The 19,836-nt window shown below is 33.4% G+C and overlaps 1 protein-coding gene across 1 annotated transcript in view; it reads left to right on the plus strand.

Annotated features, from left to right (window-relative positions):
* LOC133185377 (NAD-capped RNA hydrolase NUDT12-like) overlaps positions 1–17,282 on the plus strand; it is a 36,775-nt gene extending 19,493 nt beyond the window's left edge. The window contains exons 6-7 of the mRNA XM_061320540.1: positions 16,542–16,693; positions 17,088–17,282. Coding sequence (XP_061176524.1) covers positions 16,542–16,693; positions 17,088–17,252 — 317 coding nt within the window. The 3' untranslated portion in view covers positions 17,253–17,282. The remainder of the gene's footprint in view (positions 1–16,541; positions 16,694–17,087) is intronic.
* Positions 17,283–19,836: the final 2,554 nt, after the last annotated feature.

Raw genomic sequence — 19,836 nt, forward strand, 5'->3', positions numbered from 1 at the left:
GGGAATGCTGTTGTAAACGAAATATTTTTAAAATAAACGACAACACAGGTTTAAAGGTTCAGCAGGTTACATTATCCAATAAATGAATAAACATTTCTATTTTTCCAACTATCTGCAGCTGCAAAATCAATGTACAAAACCTCAGTAATGTATACAATACTCTCGTGTTCATATAAAAATACAAAACACTAAAACATAAAATAGTCTCTCACAAATTAAGTATGGCTCCGTGTAAAAATCATGCAGAGGGTGATACATGGGTGGTTTCAGAATTTTTTCAAACTGTGCATGTTGGTAGAGTATGCTAAGATACTACAAAAAATAAAATGATTTTTTATCAATTCTGTGTCTGGTTGCCATGACAACAGTTAAACTGTTTTCGGTAAAACGTGACTGAAATTTCCTCTAAAAATAGGCAAAAATATCAATTATATTTCAGATGAAATTAAAAGAAAATCAGACAATAAATGAGTGGTAACAGGGAAGATACCGCGGTGTTTTAAAATTTTCAAAACAAATAGGACACTTGAAAGAATCTAAAAATTCATATTCTACTGACGATGCCATAGCCTTCACAAATACTCAGCACATGTAAACTGAATGGTTATGGTACTTTGATTTGGCGTCGTTTCCGGTAACAAAGTTCAATAAACTTTTTTAATAAAAGCGAAAAGCGCATGCGCAAGCGCTTCTATTCAGCAGTTTTCATATACAGTCAATCAACGACCCCTATCGGCATGATGAATTTCTAAACATAACATCTCAAATATTCCGGATTTTCTAAAAATAGCACCGCTGAAGTAGCGCAGTGCTATCAGGGACCTATGATCATGATAGGTCCCTGGTGCTATCATCCGTTTAACTTTACGAAGGATATAGCGGTGAAGACCAGTGAAGTTGCTCGCACATCTTTTAACAATGTTAAACATTGTCGCAATATCGGGAATGCTGTTGTAAACGAAATATTTTTAAAATAAACGACAACACAGGTTTAAAGGTTCAGCAGGTTACATTATCCAATAAATGAATAAACATTTCTATTTTTCCAACTATCTGCAGCTGCAAAATCAATGTACAAAACCTCAGTAATGTATACAATACTCTCGTGTTCATATAAAAATACAAAACACTAAAACATAAAATAGTCTCTCACAAATTAAGTATGGCTCCGTGTAAAAATCATGCAGAGGGTGATACATGAGTGGTTTCAGAATTTTTTCAAACTGTGCATGTTGGTAGAGTATGCTAAGATACTACAAAAAATAAAATGATTTTTTATCAATTCTGTGTCTGGTTGCCATGACAACAGTTAAACTGTTTTCGGTAAAACGTGACTGAAATTTCCTCTAAAAATAGGCAAAAATATCAATTATATTTCAGATGAAATTAAAAGAAAATCAGACAATAAATCACATTAATGTTTATTTCTCAATATTTACATTTCCAAATATTTTTTTTTAAGATTCTTTCCAAATTAGAATGCTGTTCATTTTCTCATGAACTACCATGGATCAGCATGAATATAGATCTCCATTGTTACGTCATAATACCGTGCTTGACGTCAAAACGTGCAAACTGTTTTGCTTCAAAAATGACAGTTGAATGGTGAAATTTGTGGTAACTCATCAGAAAAATAATGTAAATATAAGAAATGAATTCAATTTTTGAAGATTCATGAGGACATGAACTACGACGCTTCACGCCGGCATATTTCATGAAGCGCGTTTTTCTCATTAAAATACAGTCGCCCGCGTGGCGCAGTGGTTAGAGCGTCTGCTCTAGAGTCGCGGAGTAAGGAGTTGATCCTTACGTCGCGGGTTCGAATCCCACTGTGGGGCGGGGAAACCTGTTCTTCGGATGAGACCGTATAAACCGAGGTCCCGTGTCGCAGTAGGTGCTGGCACGAAAAAGATCCCTCACTGCTCAATGGCCGTAAGTGCCGAGTATAGGACAAAATTTGCAGCTCTCCACCGGCAAGTGGTGGCGTCTCCATATGAGTGAAAAATTCTCGAGAGGGACGTTAAACAACATACAAACAAACAAACAAACATTAAAATAAAGCCCAGATAGTAACTTTTCATAATTAATCAAAATATTTCCATGTCCAGTAAAATGTTCTAATTTTTAGCTGAAAAAGGGAGATTATCCATATTGACAAAAACAGCAAAATATCAATTTTATTAAGGATTTTCAGCTATCAAAAAATTAAAAAAAAAACCAACAGCCAAACCAAAAGGCCATGCTAGTTTCATAGACACCATACCCTATATCAAATAAATAATAAAAACATTTTTGTGCAAATGATTATTATTTTCCCAAAATGATTGATGAGTGCATCAAAAAATGACAATTTCACTTTTTTGTCACAGTCCAATGTATGCCATATATGTATGCATGTAAAAGGAAATTGACATTTCAACATAATTTCTTTACATTTCCAAACTCAAATACAACACAATTATTTACTTATCTTAATTAATCTAAATGTTTTCATGACCAGTAAGATGTTCCAATTTTAAGCTGGAAAGGGAGATAATCCATATTAACAAAAACAGTAAAATATCAATTTTTTGAGGATTTTTAGCTATCAAAAAATTATAAAAAAAAAAAAAAAAAAAAAAATCAAAAGCCAAACCAAAAGGTCATGCTTATTTCATAGACACCATACCCTATAGCAAATAAAATTATAATAAAAACATTTTTGTGCAAATGATTATTAATTTCATAAAACGATTGACGAGTTTCATACAAAAAATGGCAAATTTCCTTTTTTTTTTTTTTTTGTTACAGTACAATATATATGCCCTATACACATACCATGCATATATTTAAGGAATGTTTTTAAGTTTTGTGTGAGTTATTGGTGTGTATATCACACAGACTTGTCACGTAGGCATATTTCATGAAGAGCGCTAGCGCTTCATGAAAAATATGCCTATGTGCAAGTCTGTGTGATTTACACACCAATAATTCACACTAAACTTTAAAACATTCCTTATATTTACATTTTACAAATTTAAAAGCACCAATAATATACTCAATATTTGAATTTCTGGCTGCCCTATATCGGCATATTTTTATTAACGTCTCTGTAGCCTCATTGTGACGTCATTTTAGCGCGAGTTTCACCGTGTATATTTCTACGCGTGAGTATACACAAAAATGACTTTCAAATTAATTTCACAGTTGGCATAGCATTTAAACACAGCAAATGTAAATATATGCATGTAAAAATAGATTGACATTTCAAAACAATTTCTCAATTTTCCAATTTGAAATACAACACAATTTTACTTTTCATTAAATTAATCAAAATATTTTCATGACCAGTAAATTTAATTTCTTTTCGTTAGCATAAGTGAATTATTTTATATGTAGAGTGTTCGATATGTTTTCTCTTAAGCGTATGAATTAGATATGCGCTTTAATATGTGAGTAAAGTGTCTTGGGTATTTAAACAGTTGTTTGCCGATTCTATTCATTCGAGTTCATATTCAGCTATGAAATACAATGTTCGAAGAAAATCAGCACGAGCAAATAACAACAGAGAGAAATAACGACAGTAGAACGGATAAAGAAAATGACATTTCTATTTCTATAGAAGAGGCCTTATCCTTGTTCACAGGCAGACTCAAAAATGCATTAAACGACGAACAGGCTCACATGAGACAGGAGCTTGAGGACAGAGTTTCAGAAATTCGCAGGAGCTTTATTCTTAACAAAACGGAAGACAAAAATACTTTCAAATATACTGGTTGCAAGACTCAGTTTGATTTCAATCAAAACAGAATTGCTGAATTGGATTTGGTAGACGAATACTTGAAGTTTTGGAGAATTGAAGACGCAAAAGAAGTTATCAAGTCAGCCAGAGACAAATTGACAGAGAGGAATACGCACGTGCGTATTGCGGACAAGTATGGTTGGGATACATTGGACGAGTATTTGGGCGATAATTTGGTGGATGGTCCTGACGAGGCAAATAAACTTAGGAAAGCAGAGTCCAGGGCAGTCAAGCGTAGAAAGGAGAAAGCTGACAAAAAGCCATACGATAGAAACGGGGGCGCAATTATGCGGAACGATCTTTTTCGTCTCAACAATCCAGAAACTAAGCAGACAGCATTTCTCTCAGTACACAACAAGAAACTTTATTCGCCCGTGGTCAGCACCGACACAAGTTACCACATCTAGATTCCCCTTCGCTAAACCCACAGTCTGTTTCTATTGCTTCGAGGAGGGACACGTGTCAACCCAGTGCCCTCTTAAGATTCCAGGAAGAGTGTCAGTTCCAACGGCCACAATTACCAGTGACAGAAAAGAAAAGAAATCAAAGTAAAGAAATAAATGAAATGGTGAGCATTTTTTTCTGACATATGTAAATGTAAAGCTGAAGTTAAGGGCAGTGTTCGAAATGTTAAAGGTAGATTAAGAGAACATGTATATTTTTGGAAAAATGTTCTTAGAGCTAGCGATACAGTGTGCAATATTGTTTTTTTTCTGGATATATTGTACCTTTTTATCAGTATCCTGAAGCTAAATTGTGCAGCAACAACAACTCAACTCAGCAAAGCAGCATTCTGGTTTTGTAAGTAACAGTAATGATGAATAATTGTTGAACAAGAGCATGGTTATAAAGGTTAATGAAGTTCCGCATGTGGTACTGAGTAAATCCTCTGACGGTTTCGGTAAACACTAAAGGTAAAGAACGCCTTATTTTGGATTTAAGGCATGTAAATCAGTATGTTATAAATTATAAATTCAAACTTGAAGGTGTTAAAGAGGCCTTAGACTTTGTGCAAAAAGACGGTTTTATGTTTAAATTTGATCTGTCATCAGGTTACCATCACATTGATTTACATCCTTCAATGTACAAATATTTTGGTTTTTCTTGGAAAGGCTATTTTTATGTATTTACTTCTTTACCATTCGGCTTTTCCTCAGAGCCATTTATTTTTACTAAAGTTCTGAGGAATTTAGTCAGATTTTGGAGAGAACGAAGTATTTACATTATTGTTTATTTGGATGATGGATTTAGTTTTTCAGATAGTTATGCAAATTGCGAGTATTCAGCTGCGAAAGTATATGACACACTGATTAAAGCTGGTTTTGTTATTAATACAGAGAAGTCTGATTGGAATCCACTAAAATCCTTGGTGTGGCTTGGATTTATGTGGAACATGCACGAAGGTTCATTGGTTTGAACATATTTTATTGTATAAATAATATACAAATGGTTTGAACACAAGTTCTAACAACTTACGAGGTTCTCACCATAAATGGCTACAACTGTCAAGGTCTATATATAGAAAAAAAATATTGATATACAAACATGTTTGTTTTAAACATACATTAATTACATGATAAATATCTAACTAACTAGAGTTTTAGTGTAAGGCTGTTATAATTAATTGAATCTGCCAGAATCTCTTATAAATTTTTGTACAGATTGAAAATATATTTATTGATTTCAACATTTTGTGACTCATCTCCCCACAGAAGAAGGTGACAATAATATTCAATTTAATGTTTGGTTTAATAAGACACAGTAGGTTTCTAAATAGTTCCTCTCTAGCATGTTGATATTTATTACATACAAAAAAGAAATGATATGGGTCTTCTGGTGTACCACATGAACAATTAGGACTCTCAATAATGTTTCTTCTATAAAGATAATAATCTAAAATACAGTTATGTCGTAATTTAGTATGTATGATACTAAGTCGTCTGTTACCATAACAGAAATAAGGAGGTGGGTCTGCTGGTTTTTTATGTATTTTGTTTTTGAAACTACTAAAAGTTGAGCTGTTTCTTTTGGTAATACTAAAACTATTCCATTGGATTACTGTATCAGGAACAAAAGATTTCTTAAATATTTCGAGTCTGCATCTAGGAATAGTGTAGTCATCTCGATTACATGTGTTGTAATTTGATTCAACACTCCTTATTGAGGGAAAAATACTTTTTAAATTATCAGGTACCAAACTGTGATGTACTTTAAACATGGCATTTAGTTTTCCTACTTTACGCCTCTCTGCGAGAGGTTCCCATCCTGTTTCTAAATATAATGCATCTCTTGAGGCTATAATGGGTAACCAATTATTCTCGCAGCATAAAGCTGCACCTTTTCTAATTTTTCAACATCTTGTAGAGAGCATCCATCCCAAACTACAGAACAATATTCAAGCAGTGGTCTAATAAAAGTTATGTACATTTTAGATAGTGTGTTTCTACCAATGTTCTATTTTAGCTTTTTAGGAGGCCTAATCTTTGGTAAGCCTGTTTAACTATATTGTCTATATGTTCAGAACAACTGAGATTTTGGCTCAATAGTAGTCCTAGATGTTTATGAGAGTTTATGTATTCTAATTAACATCGTTGAAATTGTAGTTTAGGAAGATAATAATTAGATCTTAATGTAAAAAATAATGCTTTTGTTTTGGATGGGTTGAATTTCATAAGCCATTTGGAAGACCACCTATCAAGAATTTCTAAATCGTGATTCAAGATATATTCAATAGTTGCAACATTATATGAGGAACATTGCAACGAGTTGTCATCTGCAAACAATCTACATAATGAAATCATGTTTTCTGACACATCATTCACATAAATCAAAAAAAGTAAAGGACCAAGAACTGATCCTTGTGGTACACCAGCATTAATGTTTCTACTAGATGAAAAAATATCTTTATACATAACTTTCTGCCTTCTATTACATAAGTAACTCTCAAGCCAGGTAAGAATGTTACCACAAAAACCGTACGTCTTTAATTTAAAAAGTAAACCTTTATGCCACACTCTGTCGAACGCTTTGGACAGATCGCAAAATACCATGCAACAAAATTTTCCTTCATCGATATTCTTAACAATGCTGTGATAAGTTTCAAGTAATTGGTAAACAGTTGAGTGACCTGGCAAAAAACCTGCTTGAAATTTGTAAAATAAGTTATTTTGATGAAAGTAATTGTACACATGTTTAAATATAATTCTTTCCATAATTTTACTATAAAGCAACTCAACAATGATACCGGTCTGTAATTAGTTGCTACAGAAGGATCATCTTTTTTAAACAATGGTAATACATGAGCGAGTTTCCATTTATCTGGGAATACATTTTCTGCCAGCGACTTATTAAACAACAAACATAGCGGTTTAGAAACAGAATACATAGTAGATTTTAACGTTTTGTGGCTTATTGCATCAGGACCTATTGCTTTATTAACAGGAAGTATTGATATTATATCAATAATTTCTTGCTCAGTAATTAATATATATCACTCAGTGTATCATTGCATAAGTAATACAGTTCAGGTAATTGGTTTTGTGAGTCATCCACATTAGATATATAGAAGAAAAATACTTATTTATCTTCATCTGAGAAAGCTTTGTTTTCATCTCCGCTGTCAGAAATGTATTGTATAGGTGGGATATCTTTATTTGATTTTACATGAAAAGCATCTCTCAGCAGCTTCCAGTATAATTTAGTATTGTTAACACTCGCATCAGACAACTGAAGGTCAATATTGTCATAATAATTCGATAACGCGTATTTTTTCATGTTGTTAACTTGATTTCTGAGTTTTCGATATTTAGCCCTATCAGCTTCATTTTTCGTTTTTCTTGCTATTTTATGTAGTCTGTTGCGTATTATTATATGTTTTCTAAGAACCGAGTCAAACCACGGTTTGTCCTTAGGACGAATAGTGACCGACTTTTCTGGAACACATTTTCTTACAGACGATAAGAAATGAGTAGTAAAGTTTTCCGTAGCAGTGTCGACATCTTGCAATTGGACGTTGTTTATTAAATTGTCCCAATCGCAGTCGTTAATTAAGGAATTAAGTTTCTCAAGATCCGCTTCTTTATACAGCCATACATTGCGCTTGTACGCATGATTAATTTTGTAGTTCAAGGTAAGACACACATAAGTTGCTCTATGGTCGCTAAGATTCACGCTTACATTTAAAGTTCCCGACTCTGTTACGTCTACGCTTTGTGTAGTAAATATTGGGTCAATAAAGTGTTCGAGAGGAATTCGTGATTCTCGTTGGCTCGCTGATTCTGTTGATAAGATTACAATTGGATATTATATCATATATGATATGTGTGTGAGGAGTGCTTAGAAGATCAACATTTATATCGCCAACAATTATGATTTTGTCAGAAAGCTCACCTATTTTGTCTAAAGACCACGAAAAGTTTCTCCAAAAAGTGGAATCTGCGTGCGGAGGACGGTAGACACAACATAAGAAAAGTTGAGAGGTAGGATTATCAATTTCTAACAAGATAGCTTCAATATTGACAGGTTCAACATCTTTTCGTCTGTGAGCTCGAATATTGTTACTTGACAATGTGTAAATAAAGACTCCGCCTCCGAAAGAGTTTCGATCTTTGCGAAAAATACAATTAAAACCGTCTAAATAAATATCACTATTCAAAATGTCGTCGAGATGCGTTTCAGTGAAGCACACAATATCAAATTCATTTACTATGGCTTTAAGTGGGTCAATTTTGTTCCTGAGACTTCGAATATTTAGGTGTAAAATGTCAAGGACACTGTCATAAATAGGGCCTGGATTTGTTTCTATATCACCAGATATTAACAAAATAAAAGCAAAAAATTGCATGAAAAAAGTTATGTGTATAGACAGAATGTTACCAACATAAAAACTTTTCAAAAGACATTTTCGAGTCACTTGATGGAATAAGTTCAAAATATCACGCAGTGTAAGAAAAACAAAGATTGACGAGCAAGTTACACACCTACACACAAAGTAAAAAGTTCCTATTGCTGCGCGATATTGCTCTATGCTGTTACCCATTGTCTATAATGTCACGTCTAAGGACATTGTATTTGCCGCAAAACGGAAAATTATGTAAAAAATGTACACGATATGCATAAGGTCTAAGAGTTGAGTTTGTTTGTTTGTAATAAATGTGTTGACAGTTGTAGATATATAAAACTGTGGATGTGTTAAAAGCAAAAAATTTGAAACAAATAAACAGCATTTCACATACAAACAGAAAAAATATGAACAAAAACAAAAGAAAATCTACAATACAAATTTGATTGGGAAGCGACTCATCTACAAGTGAGTTCCCAAACAATACATGACAATATATCAGGATATAAGACAACGTAATGACATGCAACATTCAAAACTGATATAATTATGTACAAGGGTCCGCAATAAGTGAATACTTTAAATTAACTGGGATTGATATAGTTATATCTGTGAATTGCCCACTATATCTATAATTGCACTGATGAAATGTTTAATTTTGTGATACAACGGGTTGATGGTTGATACATATCTAGGAATTGGCTGTATCGGCGGCTCTTGTGCTGTCCACCGGTTCGTCTTTATTATTTTTTACAACGTCGGAGAACGAGTTACGTTTGGTTTGATCACTGATAGCTGGTTCGCTTGTTTCGTCCGTGTCTGTTTCACAGTCACTGTTCACTTGTTCGTTAGTGTTAAGTGCGTCTAGGTCATCTTGTGACTGAATAGTCAATTTTGCCGTCTGTAGTCCAGCATCCCTTTATTATCTGGTTTCGCAGCGCCTGTCTAGCTTTGGCATATAGGATTGCACGCCGCTGAGTAAGGGCTTCATTGATATAATTTTGTAACCATTGTCTTGATTTGTTTTGAACCCTTTAAGGTTGGATTTGTTTTTGTAAATTGTAGCTTTGTCATTATACCGCACAAACCGAACTATGATTCGGTTGATAGTTCCTTGAGAATACAATTTTTTATTTCGGGTTTGTCCAGTATAATGCTTGTGGCCTGTTTAAGTAGTTCTTTGTTACCAGATAGATTGTCTAAAAGGTTACTGAGCTCAACCAGGTCTTGTGAAAGATCAGAATCTGAATTTGAACTAGGTCTGAATCTTTTCGATGACTTAGGTTTATGTGATGACTCTTGAGTAGAGAACAGGATAGAAGAGGAAGGATCAGAATGAATATTTGATGATTTGTTACCTCTATTGCCTCTGTTTGAGCTTTTATTTGTTGAATAGCCTCTTCCACCCATCATTAATTTTCATACGATACACACAGATTTAACATAGAATCGCACAGTCACAAATTGATTTGGGTTTGCTAACAAAACACAAGTAAACACAAGTAAACTCGTTTGTATTTGTAAGCGATGATGCCGTTTGTACTTGTAGTGAACTGTACTCAACGGTGACCGTTGACCATTTCAACAACATTTAGGCTTTAAAATACCAGTTTTAGCATCTGTGTCTTGACTTTTCTGATCATATACAGTTACAAGATACATTTGTTACCTGTGACACTGATTCACTATGTGATCCATGATTTTCCTTTTGAAAAATTCACATATTTTACGGACCGACAAAAACTGTCGCCTACACCATGTCGTCACGTGACCAAGGTTCATTAGAATTACAAAAATTCAAAGTAGATGATCTTATTGTTTTAATAGATCAAATTGTAGATAATAATTTTTTCACATCGCAAGAGATTTAGCAAAAATTACAGGAAAAATTGTGTCATTTTTTGAAAGTTTGAGTTCTGTGTGTAGGTTCATAACGCGGCAAATGCATTTAGTTATTTATTTCAGAAAGTCTTGGGACGCAGTTTTCATAATGAACAAAGAAGCAACTGTAGAAATGAATTTTTGGAAAATAAATTGTAAACATTTACCTTTTAAGAAAATTTTCAATAATTATGTTTTGCCAGAAAAACTGCTTTATACAGATGCAAGTGACCATGCAGGAGCAGGATACTGTGTGGAAATTCTGGGGAAAATTGTACACAAGAGATGGTCAGAAGAGGAAGCACAAAAGAGTTCCACCTGGAGAGAATTAAAAGCAATTGAAATGACTTTAGAAGCTTTTAAGGTAGAACTTGTAGGTAAAAATGTTAAACTACATACAGACAATCAAAATGCTGCGAGAATTATTGAGGTTGGAAGCATGAAATCAGAATTACATGTTCTTGCATTTTCTATATTTCTATATTTAAGATTTGTACGTTGTTCAGAATATCATTAGAAGTTTGTTGGATACCAAGAAAATGTGATTGCGAATTTTTTCAGCAAAATGTACGATGCAGATGATTGTTTAATAAAAGGTGGGGTCCTTTTACTTGCGATTTGTTTGCAAATTCCTTCAATTTCAAGGTAAAGAAGTTTTATTCAAAATTTGCGGACAGTATGTCTGCTGGAGTTGATACTTTTACATTTGATTGACAATAACTGGATTGTTCCTCCGGTTAGATTTGTTTCCAAAGTAATAGCTCACTTGATTGCATGTAAAGCTAGAGGGGTGTTGGTTGTACCTAAATGGACGTCATCTCCCTTTTGGTTATGTATAGTAAATACAGATGGAACATATATAAATTTTTTGTTAAAGAGTATATAGAATTTGAAAATCCTTCAAGATTTTTTGTCAGAGGTTCACAGCGGAATAGTGTTTTTCGTGAAAGAAAGGTTGTTTTCAATGTGATTGTAATGAGAATAGATGCCAGTGGGAGATAAAGTAGAATCATTTACAGTGAGAATTCAAGTTTAAAAGTGACTGCTAATTAAGAGCTTATATACTATATACTATATGTTAAAGCCGTTTGGCATCTAGGTGAGTTTTTATATAATATTGTATATGTTTGACACATCTACGTGTGTTATATATACTATGTTTTACACGGCTATGTGTGTTATAAATACTACGTTTGACATGACTATGTGTGTTATATATACTACATACACATCTACGTGTGTTATACATACTATACGTTCAAATGACACATCTACGTGTGTTATTAGTCCCCTACCGGTGAAACCGGAGGGGACTATAGGTTTCCTCTGAGTCTGTCCGTCCGTCTGTCTGTCTGTCTGTCTGTTTGCCCACTTGGTTTCCGCACTTTTCTTCTAAATGCTTGCAGATATTGAGCTGATTTTTGGTATGTGAGTGTATCTTGATGAGTTATAGATTAAGTTTGCATTTTGTTCCGCTTCATTGATTTTTGACTGAATTATGGCATTTTCAATTTTTAACGGGAACCAGATTACACTTGCCGGTAGGGGACTAGTATTGCTAATGCAATACTCTCAGAATGCTTGTTTATACTATGTTTGACACATCTACGTGTGTTTATGATATTGTGAGTCCATCTACTGTGTACAATGTATTTATCTGTATTTGATGATTTAGAAAGTCTCTGAGAATTTAATCATTTCGAAGTTCATTATTTTTGTTGTTTTTTTTCAGGAGTTATCTTCATCCACTTCTCAATGGACCAATTTAGAGAAGATTAAGGTCGACTTTCCCGTGTTAGCTCCTTTAGTAAGCGAAGTTAAGAACATAGTACGGGCAAGTAAATCTGAAAATACCAACAAACAGTACGATTTTTATTTCAAGAAATTTACAGATTGGTGTTACTGCTATAAATTTTCTGCTCTTCCTGCGATGTTTGTACAGTTGTTTTGTACCTTTCATTTTTAGTACAGAAAAATGTTTCAGTGTTCGTTTTGAATTTAAATTTTTTCAGTATTTCTTGGAAACCTAATTTTCATTTAACGAAGAATCCATGCGAGGAAAAATTTGCTGTGTTTACCTTTGAGGGTGCAAGGAGAATTTTATCAAAACCAGTTAAAAAGAAAGAACCAATTACGGCTTAAATTATGCAAAAAATGTATGATTACTTTGGTACATTTTCTGATTCGTTTAAGTTAAGAAATTACTGTATGTTTAGTTTGGCTTTTGCAGGTTTTTTGAGATTTAATGAATTGGTAAACATAAGATTTTCAGACATCAAATTTTGTGCTTTACATGACAATACATGTAGAAATTTTTATTCCAAAAAGTAAGACAGACATTTTCAGGAAAGGAAACAAGTTGTATATAGCAAGAACTAATAATGATACTTGTCCCGTCGTTTGTCTTGCAAGATACATTCGGGTAGCTAAGATAAGCAGAAAAGAAGAATTTCTGTTCAGAGCATTGCAATCTAAGCTTGATTCAAATTGCCTGAGTACGTGTAACAAACCAATTTCTTATTCCAGAGTACGAGAATTGTTTAGGTCTGTTTTAGATACAATTGGTTTAGAAAAAGAAAAGTTTGGGTTGCATTCCTTGAGAAGTGGAAGCAACTTCTGCAGCTAACAACTCGGTGTCAGACAGATTATTTAAACTTCATGGACGGTGGAGATCTGAAAATGCAAAAGACGGTTTTGTACAAGATGATGTTAAGTCTAGGTTGTCTGTTTCTTTCAATTTAGGAATTTAATACAAACGCTTTGTGGTTCGAGTTGAGTATATAACTCATAACTAATAAATGTTTTGTTTATTTTGAATTTGTTCTTTTTCAATTATGGTTCAGAAAAGAAATGTTTTATTTGCGGATGAGCAGAGTGAAGGAGAAAATGATTTAATTTCTTTTCGTTAGCATAAGTGAACTATTTTATGTGTAGAGTGTTCGATATGTTTTCTCTTAAGCGTATGAATTAGATATGAGCTTTAATAATTATGTGAGTAAAGTGTCTTGGGTATTTAAACAGTTGTTTGCTGATTCTATTCATTCGAGTTCATACTCAGCTATTAAATACAATGTTCGAAGAAAATCAGCACGAGCAAACTGAATTATTTAACTGTTATTTTGATATTACATTTTCTATCGTTGTAGAATGTTAAGTTTTCACGAAGATGATAAGTACCGTCCTTGATCTACGATTTATATTTTCAAAGGATGATATTAATTTCAGAATTGTATATTATAAGTAAAATTAATGGATATCTTAAGAATTGTCCATTAAATCTTAAATATAGATTAAGATTTCTCCATCGGAATCTGCTGCGGAAGTCTTTATACATGTATATAAAATCTAAAATTGTACATTATAGAACGGAAAAAAAAACAGAGAAATATTTTGTGTAGAGCTGAGTATATAACTCATAAAAGCTGAGTATATAACTCATAACTAATAAATGTTTTGTTTATTTTGAATTTGGTCTTTTTCAATTAAGGTTCAGAAAAGAAATGTTTTATTTGCGGATGAACAGAGTGAAGGAGAAAATAAATGTTCTTATTTTAAGCTGAAAAGGGAGATAATCCATATTTACAAAAACAGTATTAAATCCAATTTTTGAGGTTTTTTACAGCCTTTAACTTTTTTTTTAAATCCAACAGCCAAATCAAAAGGTCATGCTTGTTTCATACACACCATACCCTATGGGTATGATATATAGGGTATTATACAAGAATTGAAATTGCATCTATTCATTAATTTATTTATCTATTTATTTATTTATTTATTTATTTTTTATTTATTTATTTATTTTTTTTTTTTTTTTTTTTTTTGGTTTTGGTTTTTTTTTTTTTTTTTTTTGGTTTTTGGTTTTTGGTTTAATATATTGATCCAACAACCATCGAGGGACAATATTTACTTCCTTCTTTAGGATCAGTGAATGCATACACCTAGGAAAGCTAAACCATTGTAATGTCCTCAAAAACAGAAATAATTGTATAATATACAACTTGAGTTTTATTTTTATGATAATATGAAAATCATTTTATGTTTCCCTCTTGGTTACGCCTTTCAATATACACCAAAAGAATTTTGACCGAATTTTTAGTGCATGCAATTACATGTATTAATTAAATGAATGATATTTTTTTTACACATCATTACCAAGTCATCTGCTTGTTTTGCATTCAATTGTACCAGTTTATCCCACATCAAAATTATTAATTACCGGTACATGTATCAAAATCATTTATTGATAGATGTAAACAAAATTTTAATAGTTTACATCTTTGTAAGATAAGCAATAATACTGAACAGAATATCACTAATCTCTGATGCTCCTCTTTTGTAGTAACTTACTATCCTTTGTTTATTTATGAGTCTCTTCTAGTGAAATATAAAACTGTAATCTAAAAGTGCTTAAGAGCCATGGGTGATGAGAGTCCATGTCTGATTATCTTTATCCAAAGTACCAGCATTGAATCCATTCTTTGAACTCTAATCTTTGTTATTCCTAAAATAATAGTTACATATATTTATCATTTACCACTTAAGAACTCATTGTTCTACGTTGATTTAAAGGTATTAAAGGGTTTTTTGAATTTATAAATTACTTTACATGGAATCTCAAGTTTATGTAATGCAGTAATTTCATGTAAAATCTCAAATGGTTGCATGTGCATGGCATATAGTCCCCCACCTTTGGAGTCATTAGTTGGTGATGTGCAATGATGTTTTTCTTGCTGTCTTAAAAATACTGTCAGCTTTTCCTTCATAACCATGATGCAAGCCATCTTGCGCATCTGTGAAAATGATATAGGGTTTTATTTCAAAAGTATATAATTCAAATTACTAATTTATGAAATATCTTTACTATATTTTCTATCATTTATGTCTCAGGTTTTAACCACATTACAATTTAAACGTAACCAGTTATGAATTCTGTAATCTTTCTACTGATTAAATTAAAACTGCAAAATCAAATACTCTCACAGTACCTGTTATAAAACACTTTTGGGTCTTCCCTTTTCATTCTATCTCTTCAGTCAAACAAGTTCTTGATCATTCTGAAGAGCAACAAGGAATATTTTTCATCTAGATTTATATGCAATGTGACGAACGTACATAGAGAGAAAGAGAAGGAGAGAATAGGTATAAAGAATCTAAATATACCTATTTAACAACCCTAAATTAAATTTACCTAGTGATTACAAAGCACAGTACACTGTTTTCCAAATACACTAGCCTGATTAAAGATATTGTTGGGCCAGTAAAATGTATGTCAGGAATAGCTTGACAAGACTAATAGAATTTTCAGTGACATATCTTTTACAAATTATACCATCAGTAATGTTAAAAAATGTGCATAAACAGCCTTGTATGAAAAATTATATATTTATTAAATAAATCAAACTTTATCTGTTGTTTTTATATCTTGGTTGATTTTTTTTTCTGTCCATACTTGATTTTGTGATTTAGTTATCATTTCTGATTAGTGCCATGTTGATGGGTAGAGCAAACAAGAGGCCCATTGGCCACAATGCTCACCTGAGTCAATATCTTCATCAGCAGATTTTTCTAATATATTTTCGTATGTAAAACTTTGATCCCCATTGTGGTCCTACCCTATCCCAGGGGTTCGTGATTTCAACAGATTTGATTCTACACTACTTTAAGATTCTTCAATATATACATGTATCTGTATGACTAATCATGGTTTTACTGTTCTTAAAAAGAATTATCGCTATCTAGTGGAAACTTTGATAATAATGTAGCTCAATAAAAATGAATACGTCAGAAGCATAATGCAATAATGTTTTAAAATTTTATTTGTTTTGAATCTAGCTTAAATATGATTTACAAAAAAAGTTCTAAAAAAATTATTATTCTACCCTTTAAACACCAATTATTCATATTTTGTAACAGTTTTGGCATTTCTATAATTGTAGTTGCCAATCTTTATATGTCTGTATGTTTCTTTTCAAGAGATTCCCTTTTCTATGTGCAAGATTAGGTAATTGAGGATGCCTTAAAATGTTGTTACTTAATCAGGTGAGACAATAGAAGACACGGTTAGACGTGAGGTTGAGGAAGAGAGTGGTGTAAAAGTAGGTCGTGTCGACTACCACTCCAGTCAACCGTGGCCTTTCCCTGCTTCATTGATGTTAGGAACTATAGCATATGCTAAAACAGAGGATATAAAGGTTGGTATCATCATGTGACAGTGCAAAAGAAAATATGGGGGTTGAATTGTGAGATTTCTGGTGTACAAATTGTAGTTGAAATTTTTTATTTCTATTGTATCAATACTATAGTCACTGGTATTCACTTTTTAAGACGTCCACCAATAAGTTTTTTACTCTTGGGATGTGATGTCAAGATGTTTTAACTACAGTCTCAAATATTGATATCTTGAATACCATGGATATGTCAAAATGAAATGGAAGTTTCAACCATGTGTTTTTTATTTGGGGGGGGGGGCAGTTTTAACCTTTGTGTCTCCAGGTTTTTTTCTCAGTCCAGTCAAGTTTGAGATAAGAATTTTTGATTGTGCTACTTGTGAGATGTTTTGAAAAAAATCTTACCTTTATGATGTAGATAGATGAAGATGAAATGGAGGATGCTCGATGGTTTAGGAGACCAGAGGTTGTCCAGATGTTGACACATCAACAACCTCACGGATTGTATGTCCCCCCAGAGCAGGCTATAGCACACCAGATTATTAAATCCTGGGTCAGAAACACTGCCAACTCTAATCTTTAGTGAATCTGTTAGAAATTTTTTCCACATTTATAATCCTAATCCATAAACAGAATCATATTCAGATGGACATACATGTACCTCATATTTATACATAATTGAATGGTGTTTTTTTATTTTAATTTTTTTTGTTTTATTTTCATTTTTTTACCCTGTGATTTTTAATGTGAACCAAACTCATTAAAAAGTTTTAGAAATATGATAAATTTTGTTTTGATATAAAGATAAAGGAATAATAAAAAGCTGCACTGTCACACAATACATATACTTACAGTACACAAGTAAAAAAAAACAACTCAGGGTGGTGCATTTATTGACATTTTGTGGGAAATATTTATGATTGTATGTATATGAGTTGTAAATACATGGCTAGTACATGTAGCAACAGACGTTATGCTAATTTCAGGTATAACAATGCATTCTCTAGCATGAGAGGTTCCTTGCCAACCCCATGGCTTTGTAGTGTAACAACAGTTACTGTAGTCATAAACTATCTACACAACAACAGACTGAGAGTCAGCCTGGATACTATAACTGTTGCATTCTGTGTCCCAAACTAAAAATTAATTATTATTCTTCCTGTCAGATTCTCTCTATATAGTCAATACCCAACTATTTTCGCATAGTGTTCTAAGGATTTATGTAGCGTAAGCACACCGCCAAAATATTACACAGCTTCTTTTTCTGAAGACAATCCGACAGCGCCTGACCTGGATTTGAACCCGGGCCCCCTGAATCTCCAATCAGGTACTTTACCAACTGAGCTATCTGGCCAAAGGCGATCGAACCCGTCTGACCGCCACATTTTAAAATTCTCTCCCATTACATTTGGTGCCGTACCAATGCCCTGGACGTGACAGGTGAAAGACCTGCAAGGGAAGAGCGTGTGTTGATGTCTTTGGAGAGGGAATGTGGCGGTCAGACGGGTTCGATCGCCGGTGGCCAGATACCTCAGTTGGTAGAGCACCTGATTGGAGATTCAGGGGTCTCGGGTTTGAATCCCGGTTTGGTCCGTCGCATTTTCTTCTCTAACGTTAAATAATGTATATAAAGGTACTAGTAGTTTCATATATTTGGCATATTTTTTTCATGTAACTCTTCCCTCTTTAATCAACTTAAATTCTTGAGACTATCTGTACATAATACCTAACTGCATAAAACATTCAAAAAATATTATGACGTATACATGTAGCATAAGGTGATGTCACAATAAGGGTTTAACAAGTTAATCACCATAAGGGGTGATAAACGATATTGACATTCAACAGGTTTGCTTATTAAGTGTGAGAAAAGCTACGGCATTCAAAACACCATAACACGGACAGGGGGTCAAAAGGTTATTCAAAACACCATAATACGGACAGGGGCTCAAAAGGTTAAAGTATGCATTTTATTTTGACGTCACGAACGTTGAACGCCGTGGAAGTGCAACGTCATAAGCGAAAATCAAAATCAAACACCTTTGCAATCAAGGCAAGGAGTTAAAAAATGTAAATATAAGCATTGAATCATTATTTTTAGCTCACCTGAGCTGAAAGCTCAAGTGAGCTTTTCTGATCACCTGTTGTCCGTCGTCCGTCTGTCTAGCTGTCTGTCTGTCCGTTCGTCTGTAAACTTTTCACATTTTCAACTTCTTCTCACGAACCACTGAGCCAATTTTAATCAAAGTTTGTACAGAGCATCCTTGGGTGAAGGGGAGTTTAAATTGTTAAAATGAAGGGCCAATCAAGAAAAGACAGAAATAGGGTGGGGTCGTCAAAAAATCTTCTTCTCAAGAACCACTGGGCCAGAAAAGCTGAAACTTACGTGGAAGCATCCTGGGGTAGTGTAGATTCTAAATTGTTCAAATTATGGCCCGGGGGTAGGATGGGGCCACAATAGGGAATCAAAGTTTTACATTGAAATATATAGGCAAAATCTTTGAAAATCTTCTCCTCAAAAACCACTGGGCCAGAAAAGCTGAAACTTATGTGGAAGCATCCTGGGATTGTGTAGATTCTAAATTGTTGAAATCACGGCCCCCGGGGGTAGGGAGGGGCCACAATGGGGTATCAAAGTTTTACATTGAAATATATAGAAATTTCTTTAAACATCTTCTTCTAAAGAACCACTGGGCCAGAAAAGCTGAAATATATGTGGAAGCATCCTAGGGTAGTATAAATTTAAATTGTTGAAATCATAGCCCCCGGGGTTAGGGTGGGGCCATACTAAGTATTAAAAAGGGGGGATCTGGTGAAGAACAACAGGGCCAAAGCAATGCAGGTGAGCGTTGTGGCCCATGGGCCTCTTGTTTTTAAAATATAGTCTCTTAATTGCAACGATGTTTGCAAACAAATTTTCATAACGCACTAACGCGCTATTACTCAATTTGTTGGCACACGCCGTTGCAATTATGAGACTATATCTTAAAAAAAATAATGATTTAATGCTTTAAGAAGTTTGTTCCTTAGCTTTTGAGCAGATTTTTGTCTTGACTTCTATTTAAAAAATCTGCATAATATTTTAGTTCTTACAATAAATTTGGATTCTACAGTGCTAATTAAACGATATTCAATTTAAACCCCATGATTAAATTCCATAAAGAAAG

This window comes from Saccostrea echinata, unplaced genomic scaffold (assembly GCF_033153115.1).
Source record: "Saccostrea echinata isolate AGI-Se365-2 ecotype Australia unplaced genomic scaffold, CSIRO_AGI_Sech_v1 ptg000012l, whole genome shotgun sequence".
Classification (NCBI taxonomy): domain Eukaryota; kingdom Metazoa; phylum Mollusca; class Bivalvia; order Ostreida; family Ostreidae; genus Saccostrea; species Saccostrea echinata.